We start from the raw sequence: 10,325 nt of genomic DNA, 5'->3' as shown, positions 1-10,325 counted from the left end.
CCAGAAGGTTCTTGACCTTCTCTACTACTGAGCCCTCAATAAGTACCGGGTCATGTTCCCCTGACTTTATCTTGAAATCCATAATCATCTCCCTAGTTTTGCTAATGCTGAGCACAAGGTTGTTGGTGTGACACCACTCAACTAATTGATCTATTGCCATCCTGTGCGTTTCCTCATTGCCGTTTGTGATTCTGCCAACAACTATGGTATTATCGGCAAATTTGTAGGTAGCATTGGAATTGTGCCTGGCCACACTGTCATGTGTGTATAATGAGTAGAGCAGTGGACTAAGCACACATTGTTGAGGTGCACCTATGTTGATGATCAGTGAGGAGGAGATGTTTCCAATTCATACTGACTGTGGTCTTCTGATGAGGACGTCAAGAATCCAGTTGTCCAGGCTGCAGCACTGCTGGAATAAGGGGGTTAAAGACTAAGTTGTATATAGGAATTGCTCTTTTTGAGGTGATCCAGAGCTGAATGGAGTGATTGTGACAATATGTGAGTTGCAGTGGCTCCAGCCCTTTGCTTAGGTACGTGTTAATTCTGGGCATGACCAGCCTCTCAAAACATTTTATCATAGTCGCTTACTCTGCTGCCTCAATGACTAACACCCAGTAGCACTCACATCTCATCAGGAGGATGAGGAGTGAACTCTCACAGAGGTATACAAAATCATGAGCGGACTGATTAGGTGAACACACAGAATCTTTTGCTCAGAGTAGGGAATTGGGGATCAGAGGACACCAGTTTAAAGTGAGAGAGAATTTAATAGGACCCTGAGGGGCAACTCTTTTACATAGAGCATGAGGGAGTGGATGAAACAGGCTGCCAGAGGGATTGGTGAAGGCAGGTAATATTGCACTGTTTAAGAACAAAGAGATGCATGGATAGGATGGGTTTAGAGGGACATGGGTCAAACGCAGGCAGGTGGAATAAGTGTTGGGAGGACATTTTGTTTGGTGTGGGTCTGTTTCCATGTTGAATGACTACAACTATTGAAAATGAACTGCACCGCAAGTCTGAAGTTCTCCAAAATTCTGCTGTCCAAGTTCAAACTCGTTCCAAATTCCTTAAGCTTATATTGGGGTTCACTGAAACATTGGGAGTGAGACAAACCAAGTTAATGTTTAATCACAAACCTCCAGTAATCATTGAAAGTGTGATGACTCATGTACTTGCTAAACAAAGTCTAACATTTATCTCTACTTCACCAAGTTCTCTCTTGGTTCCTTGCCTCCCAATGAATTGAGTCTGATATCCTTAGTTTCAGATCCATAAATAGTCTTTCCAAGGTGTTTGCCTTTGTACTTCCCAACGTGCCTACTGTTTTATTTTTATGGTATATTGTTTCTTTGAGTCTTCGACTTGGGTCTTTGTTCCCAGTAGGTCCATGACTTCTTCCTTCACTCTACCAGTATAGTTCTCTGGACTTTTGCATAATGACCAAAGCTGTATTAATAAGTGGGGGATAAGTTATTATAAAGATTAAGAACCATTCCAAAGTTTACAAAAGTGCATGTAATCAATTTTACATACTTACATCAAAAATCAGTAGTCAGCTGTGTCTTTTGTGTAAACTTTAGGGAAATTCAGAGCCATGATTTTGTGAATTTTTGTAAGCTTTAATGTCATACACTTTCTACATAGACTTTACCATTCCAGACCATCCCTGAACACCAGAAGCTTGAAATCCTCCAAAATTCTACAGCTTAAGTTCAAACTGATACCATTCCATAAAGACATCATTCCAATTTTAAAAATGCACGTCTTTGTTTACAATCCCTTCCATGGTTTTATACAGCTCTATTTCTGCCCCTAAATCTCTCCAGCTCTCGTTCTTTCCTCTGACACTAGGAGAGACTGGGCACAGACTGGGATATCACCTCATTGAGGATCTCAACTCCATTTGCCACTTTAGTGTGAATCTCCCAGTTGCCACTCATTCCTTTGCTGACACATCCGTCAGACTGAGATCACCTGCAAATTGGAGAAACCACACCTCATATTCCATCTGAGCACCCTTTATATGGTTGGTATTAACATTGCCTTGTCTAGTTTCTGTTAAACCCTCCCTCACCTCCCTCTTCTTCCCCTATCACTTCCCCCCCCCCAACGTACCCACATACACACCTCCCTGAACTCTCCTTGCAGAACCTCCCCACCCTTCCTACCTACATCATTGGTCTCTACATGGACCACGACATCTGGCCACTCACCCTCCTACCTGAGAATGTCGTGAACTTGTTCTGAGATATCTCGGACCTTGACACCAGGAAGGCAACATACCATCCAAGATTCTCGATCTCTTCCACTGAACTTCTTATCTGTCCCTCTAACTATGGGTATCCCCAATCACTATAATTTGCCTTTTCTCCTCACTTCCCTTCTTAGCCATAGGACCAGACTCTGTACCAGAGAGCTGATCACTGTGGCATGTCCCTGGTAGGTTGTCTCCCACCAAGAATTTCCAAAATGGTATACTTGTTATTGAGGGGAACAGCCACAGGGGTGCCCTGCACTGCCTGCCTTTCCCTCTCCTGACTGTCACCCATCTACTCCCTTCTTGCCTCCTAGGTCTGATAGTGTCCCTGTAACTCCTGTCTATCACCCCCTCTGCCTCCCGAATGATCTGGAGTTCATCCAACTCCAGCTCCAATTCCTTAACTTGGCTTGTCAGGAGCTGCAGCTGGATGCACTTCTCACAGATCAAGTCCTCAGGGATATTGCTGGCTTCCCTGACGACCCACATACTGCAAGAGGAGCCTTCCCCTGCCTTGGCTACCATTTGCACAGTTGATGACGAGACAAAAAATATGATATCTAAAACCTGCCCTGCTGAATCCTTTTTGTTGTTCCTCGAATAGGGTGATCTTTTCTTACTTCAACTCCAGCACCACCACCTCAGACCCTATTCACCCAAGTCCCTTGGAGCCAAAGCCTTTCTACTCTGACTTAGCCCACTCCAACAATGACTGCTCCACTACATAGTCCCTCACTTTTATAGTGATGTTTGGGTCACCTAACCTCAATTGCCCTTCAACTCTACAACTCAATCACCCAACTTAAAACTATTATCCCCTCAAAAATCAGCAAATTCTAAGACCTGGGACTCAAAACCCTGCTGTGTGATTGGATCCTGAATTTCCTTACCTCCAGACCACAATCAGTAAAGATTGGTAAGAACATCTCCTCCACAATTTTCATCAATACTGGAGCACCACAGGGCTGTGTTCTTAGCCCCCTGCTCTACTCACTTTACATCCATGTATATATGGATCAGTTCAACAACAGCACCAACTATAAATTCACTGATGATACCACAGTTGTGGGTTTTATAAAAAGGGCATTGAGTCAGCGTCCAGGAGGGAGATCAAAAACTTGGGTGAATGGTGAACCAACAACAACCTTGCACTCAATGACACCAAAACTAAGGAGCTGATTGTTGACTTCAGGAAAGGAAAGCCAGAGGTTTACAATCAGTGATCAGTGGAGGTGGAGAGGGTATGCAAATATAAGTTCTTGGGAGTTACTATATCAGAGCATCTTTTGTGGTCCCAACACACTAATGGCATTGTGAAGAAAGAACATCAGCACCTCAACTTCCTCAGGAGTTTGCGGAGGTTTGGTATGACACCAGAAACCATGGCAAATTTCTACAGATGTGTGGTGAATTGTATGCTGATCGGCTGCATCATGGGACACCAATACCCCTGAGCATAAAGCCCTGCAAAAGGTAGTGGTCACAGCCCAGGACAACACAGGCTAAACCTTCCCCACCATCGAGAACATATACCGGGAACGCTGCCATTGGAGAGCCACACTACCCTGAACATTCTGAGTTCTCGCTGCTAGCATTAGGAAATAGGTATAGGTGTCACAAGACTTGCACCCTCAGGTTCAGAAACAGTTGCTACCCCTCCACCATCAGACTCCTTAACAATAAACTCAATCAGGGACTCATTTAAGGACTCTTACTTTTACACTTTGTTGATTTTTTTTTCCCCTCTCTGCATTGCTCAGTTTATTTACATTTCTTTATTTATTTACATGTGTACATTATGTACAGTCTATTTTTGCACTTTCAAAGTGGTAATTCTGCCTCGCTCGTAGGAATAAAGAATCTCAGGGCTGTATGTGATGTCATGTTTCTACTCTAACAATAAATCTGAAATCTGAAAAGACACAAGTTCCTAACTTTGAAATATAAACTGACAGTAGTGAGATAAAATTATGCTTAAACTCACCCAATAAAATGTCACCGTGTAATTATTTCAAAATATATTGTTCATCTAAATAAAGCACATTCAGCCATCAATTGTGACTGACACGTAATCTTTTTCTGTAATGAAAGAGGAAAACTACACAAAAGATCCTTGAATATGTGAAAATCCCTTCAATAAAAAATTTGTGCATTATTTACATATTTTCTGTCTAGTTGATCAACGTGCATCTTTCCTGTGATTCAAAACATTCAATGACATGGGGAAATAAGTTTTAATCAACCATATTACAAATTATACAAAAAATAGTTGACATCTATTTAGCAGAGCTAAATCATGTGTTGCTATTTTAAAAAATTCTAATATGATCCACTAAGAAATTATACCTGGAATCAAGTATACATACAGTTTTTAAGATGTTCCTATATTTAAATGCATTGACCTTTTGCAGAAGAAAACTGGAATAGTTGATACAATCTGAAATAGCATCAAGTAATCAAATTATTTAATAGGGAGCTATTTGATATGCAGCTATTTAGCTAATCGGAGCACCAGTTGTGACAAGTTTATAGTAGGCCCCTTTAACACCCATTAATTCCTCATGAGTTCCCTGTTCAATCAATATTCCTCGAGACATGACAGCGATGATATCAGAGTTCTGAATAGTTGACAGACGATGTGCAATCACAATACAAGTTCTTCCTTTTCTTGCTTCATCTAAAGCAACTTGGACGATCTAAACTCAAGAGAACATATTACACTGTTAAGTAACTTTGGAACATATTTTGCAATACTGATGGTTTTGGCAACTCATATAATGGTGATAGGTCATTGGCTGACTCCAGAATGTGACTGGGCTAATGTGAACTGCTAATGTTAATGGTAGGAAATGTTTCTCAGGTTCCAGGCTAGTAGCTCTAGGAACAGCACTAAGCTCAATATGTCAAAAGAGTTGAAAAAATATTAAAAAGGAGGCTAAAAAATATCTGAGAGAAAGGAGAAGGTGTAGCGGTCTGCAGGCCGACACCGGAAATGGCCGTCAAATGTGACGATCGAGCAAGCAGCACACGGGACGGGAGACCCGCTCCCATTGGTCGCAGTTATAGCGGGCAAATCAACCAATTGCTGATAGTGATCGCAGGGGGTCCAATCCGGGCCTGCAGATCGGAGGTGGCCAATCGGCAGACAGTTCCACTCAAGCCAAGCTCCAGTGGTGGCGCGGCCGGTTGCCTATAAAAGGCAGAGCTGCATCTCAATAAACTCAGTGTTGAGTATACTCCTTTCATGTGGGAGTCTTCTTTCTTGTTATAACCTCGAGCTGTAATCATTGCGACCTGCTACAAAGGAATATTTTTAAAGGAACTTCTAACATTCAATTTTAATCTATATCTAGAGAGATGCAGAGATGTTTCATGAATTCATAACAGATTTTAATTTTATGGGTGAAAATATGCAATATCAATAACTGAAATGTCAATCAGACAGTTTGATTGTTAAGCCTAGTGGTAATTATTTTATTAAATTTGATTTTCTTTGCTTGATTTGAACCTAGTCCTAAATTGAGTTGGATGTGACGTCTCTTTATCCCAACAAACCACTGAACATGCCTTATTTAAAAGTGTCAGACTTATATTTAAACAGCTTTTGTGGCCAACCAGAAGAATTCAGACCTTTGTGATAGATGTGGAACATTGGGCAAGATATCCTTGGGCCAAGCAATGGTTTAATCTAGCCTCCTGGTGCACCAGAAGAAAAAAAGTACCAGCAAGAAAAAGACAATTTTAAATAAGTCTTTATTACTCATGACAAGTTGTGTTCTATGCATGTCATAATTTCTGATGAACCTGGTGACAGGCTGCAGGGAGGTGGCAGAATTGTTTCCTACAAAGCTTCCAGTAGTACTTTGCCCTGACTTCAGATCCATCCACAATTAGGGAAAGAAGGAAAGATTAGGCCTTTGTTCCCAATTGATATGAATAGTTAAAGAAAGATTGAGAAACCCAAACAAGTAAAGAGCAATGCAAGTTATCATAAGACTTTTAATTAAGAGCAAGATAGCAATTAATGTTCTGTTACATCCTTGATTTAAAACATAATGGAAGAGCATAAATGTGTGTGTGTGAGTGTGAGAGAAAGAGAGAGAGAGAGAGAGAGAGAGATACCAATCCATTTATTTGATAAAAATCTTCTCAAAGTTGGAAATGGAATTATTGAAAACAAAAGTAAGTTAAATAACTGGGAGTGTGGAGATGACTACCACATTTTTTTGGTGATGAATAGTTTAATGACAAAATAAGTAGCTCATCAGTTATTAATGCCATGTCATACATTCCCTAATATTTTCACCGTTTTAACCGACCAACTCATTATTAGCTCTGTGGTTACCTTTTCACTCTCTGTATCGAGTGCAGATGTTGCCTCATCCAGGAGAAGAATCTTTGGATCTCGAACAATGGCACGAGCTATAGCGATACGCTGTTTCTCACCTCGGGATAATTGAGAGCCTTGGGCACCCACTGTGGTATCATATTTCTGAGTGAAAGAAGAAAATGGAAAACTTTTCAATGAAACAGCTCATTGGATGTTTTAGCATTTTACGAGTGTGGACAAGTGGTACGATAAAATGAGTTAAACGTTTTATTTTAAATCAAAAATTAGCAATTAGGTCAACTCAACCCTGGATAATGATTGTTCTCTGATTTTTCATTGATGATCTTCAGTTCCAGCCAAATAGCCACACTGGGACATTTTGAAGAAATAATCTATGAATATTCAGGACAGTAATCCCCGATTATTTGCCCATGTTAAGGAAAAATTAGGTTAACTACAGTTTCCAACACAGGGGAGAAGTGACTCAAATGATAGCGTTTTTGCCTTTGATTCAGATGAGACACATTCCAGTAACTACAGCATAAAACTCTAGAACAACCTCAAATTTAAAATGGAGGAGTACTGCATAATCATCAATACAGTCTTTCAGATAAGACTATATGTGGTGCACTGTTCGCCAGAATCAGACACACACAAAGATAAAGACTGTACAACAGGCTTTAATCCACAAAGACTTCCACAGAGCCAGCAACTCTGAGTGAGGCCTCGGGAGGCCAGCACAGGCCTATATCCCGGAGGGTGATTGACAGCCAGCCAGGAGTTGTCCTGTCCCCTTGCACTCCTGCAGGTACAGAGGGTGCCCCCTGCAGTAGGCCAGTGGTGTACCACCACACTATAAACAAGGCCCCATCTATTCATTTGGTTGTTTGAATCCACAGCCTTCTTATTGGGATGGTTTAGTTTAATGTTGTGTTCAGTAGGAAAATAAAGTCCTATTGGATTCATGTAATATGATTTCAAATGAGTATTTTGTAGTTAAAAAAAATTCCTAGTTCCAATTTTAGAACAAACCGTACCTCTGGTAATGACATTACAAAGTCATGGAGCTTGGCCTTCATTGCAGCCATGATTACTTCATCCATACTAATTTGACGGCTGTTGTCACCATATTTAATATTCTCTGCAATACTGCAGTCAAAAAGCACAGGTTCCTGGGACACTATTCCGATTTTAGATCTTAAGAAGATCGCATTGATGGACTTTGTATCGTGACCATCAATTAACTGGAATAAATGAAACAGAATAACATAAGTTGATGATGTAAGGAACATTGTTGGACTTTTTATAAGTTGACATACAGGTTGGAACAAGGTATATTCTCTCACCAGTTGTCCCTGATTAGGATCATAAAATCGTTCAAGTAATTGCACACTTGTGCTTTTTCCACATCCACTACTGCCAACGAAGGCAAGTGTCTGGCCAGGCTTCACTGAAACTGAGAGGCCATTTAGGACTTGAAAGTCCGGCCTGGATGGATATGTAAATTTGCAGTCAATGAATTGAACTTCACCTTTAAAGTTGTTCTGGTAAAAGAAGGCATAAATTTAGATTTGAAAATAACCTAACTGAAAACTTGATGGTGCTATGCTCATTCAGAATGGATGGCTAATCCTTTCCTTATGAAACTTGTATCAAATTTCCACAGTGCTATTGGGAACATGTGTAAATTGTGCAAGTGTCCAATAGCTTATAAAAAGGAGCCACGAGCTGCTGGCTCTAGAAAAAGGCACATTTTATAGGACTTATCGTGGGTCATGAGAAGGGGGAGAGAGAGTCTCAGGATCCTGACCATGTCTTTTGTTCCTCCCCTCTCAATAGTTGTCTCTTTCACTCTGGCCTTGCCCAAGCTTGAAAATGCAACCTGGCCCAAGAATGGTGAATTCCCCAAGTGCAACCATTCAATGAATAAAACCAGTCGTAGCTCTCATCTCCAGTACTTCTACCCTGTGATTATGGCTGCTAAGGAATTTCTGCGGGGACTTCAGCTATAACCATCGGCTGCTGGTTTCCCCTATTCACAGCTGCTAACGTGTTGATTTGACTTGTGCCAGTTCGGAAACAGAAAGCCAACTTGAGGTCCTGATATTAAATTCAGAAGGACCTCTGTGGGACAGGTGTCTCCTGCACCACTGGACTTTTCTGCATCCTTGTAGCATCTCTATAGTAATCAGAGCTCTAACTGTTATTATCATCATATATAATTGGCTCCCAAGACACATGTGCTTGTGAAATCCTTAGCTGTGATTAAGGTGACATGTAGGTGTTAGAAGAGACTAATAGTGTTACTTCAAAGTCTTCATAACAAAAAGATTTCCTCCACCTGCACCCCCCACCCCCCACCCACCCCCAATCGACATGATCTACCAGGATCATTGTCTGGAGAGGGCTCACAAAATTATTGAGGACCATTTCCAACCCCCCACACACCATCTTTCCGCTGCTCCTATCAGGAATGAAATACCGCAGTATTCCGCTTGAGACTGAAGTACAGCTTCTTCCCACGGAGTGAGAACACTGAACAACCAAAGGAACTGCTCACTCTAACAATCCGAGACTCTCACATTTATTAAACAATACTTGTCCTGCCTGTGTATTGTTTGTCTGTATGTGTGTTCTGGTTGAGTGTCTGCATGTTGTGCACCAAGGACTGGAAAACGCTGTTTTGTCAGGTTGCGCTCGTACAATCAGATGACAATAAACTTGACTTGATTCAAAAGAAATCAGATGATTGGTTTGTTTAATTTTTCATGATCTGATTGTAAATAATTATTATTAAAGCTGACTTGTGTGACAGAATATGTTGTGTTTTATATTGCATCTAGGTATGATTTTGGGAGATAAAGCGAGGCAATTTTTTTTGTGCAAACACTTCAAAACAGATCTCATTTAAAATACTGAGAGCTCTGCTCAAGCCAGACAGGCTGGCTCCAAGTGCCTTTGCAAAAGCTTTGGGGAGTGCCCCAGGGTCTTCACTAATGGATTGCTGTTTTGAAAAGCTACAGGTGAAAGAACTTTGAGGATTAGGTTTGGAGCCGCAGTCTGTCTGAGTGGAGGTTGCTGTTCTAAGAGCAAGCAGGGAGAGTCAAACAGGCTTTACTCTGTGTGAGAGAGAGAGAAATTCAGTTCTTCAGTTTTTACAGTTCAGCAGCAACAGCTGGGACTGGAACAGGACAAGCTGGCAAGCTTGTGGATAAACCCCATTTTGAAGACTGGTTGTGAGTGCTTAGTTCAGCCTGGTCAAAGCTCTTGTGGTCCATACAAGAGGAGGGGACTGGCTGCCTAGTGTTTCACTTGAAATACATAATACTTACATGGAGGATATCCCGGATGGTTTGACGTCTCTATTGCAACCTCTCGGTGTCTGCTTGAACAAACCATTCAAGGACTATGTATGCAAGGAATGGAATACATGAATTTTGAGTGCAGAAAAGTCATTTACAAAAGGTGGGGCAATGTGTGCTACATCATTTGATATGCTGTGTAACTTCATGTTCAAGGTATGGGACAAAGTTAAAGTAGAGGTTGTGATAGAATCATTCAAAAAGTGTGGTATTTCTTGAGCAGTTGATGGCACGGAAGATAATTTGTTATGGAACACTGACGACAAAACTGAAGCTGCCTCATCAAATACAGACTGTTTAAACAGTGAGAGTATGGATGTGCTTGCCACCATCTTTGCCTCAGTCGATGACAGCGAGAGTGATTTTGAAG

General features: G+C 41.2%; 1 protein-coding gene across 4 annotated transcripts in view; it reads right to left on the bottom strand.

The window, feature by feature from the left end:
* Positions 1-4,376: 4,376 nt before the first annotated feature.
* abcb11a (ATP-binding cassette, sub-family B (MDR/TAP), member 11a) overlaps positions 4,377-10,325 on the bottom strand; it is a 90,276-nt gene continuing 84,327 nt past the window's right edge. For all 4 annotated transcript variants that reach the window (XM_069935305.1, XM_069935307.1, XM_069935308.1 and 1 more), the window contains 4 exons: positions 7,940-8,137; positions 7,631-7,837; positions 6,609-6,755; positions 4,377-4,959 (listed from right to left, as the gene is read on the bottom strand). In XM_069935305.1, the coding sequence (XP_069791406.1) occupies positions 4,759-4,959; positions 6,609-6,755; positions 7,631-7,837; positions 7,940-8,137 (753 nt within the window). In that variant the 3' untranslated portion in view covers positions 4,377-4,758. The remainder of the gene's footprint in view (positions 4,960-6,608; positions 6,756-7,630; positions 7,838-7,939; positions 8,138-10,325) is intronic.

The sequence above is a fragment of the Narcine bancroftii genome, chromosome 4 (genome assembly GCF_036971445.1).
Source record: "Narcine bancroftii isolate sNarBan1 chromosome 4, sNarBan1.hap1, whole genome shotgun sequence".
In the NCBI taxonomy this organism is placed as follows: Eukaryota; Metazoa; Chordata; class Chondrichthyes; order Torpediniformes; family Narcinidae; genus Narcine; species Narcine bancroftii.
Note: the sequence above shows the minus strand (reverse complement) of the source record. Positions and strands in the feature narration are given on the sequence as shown.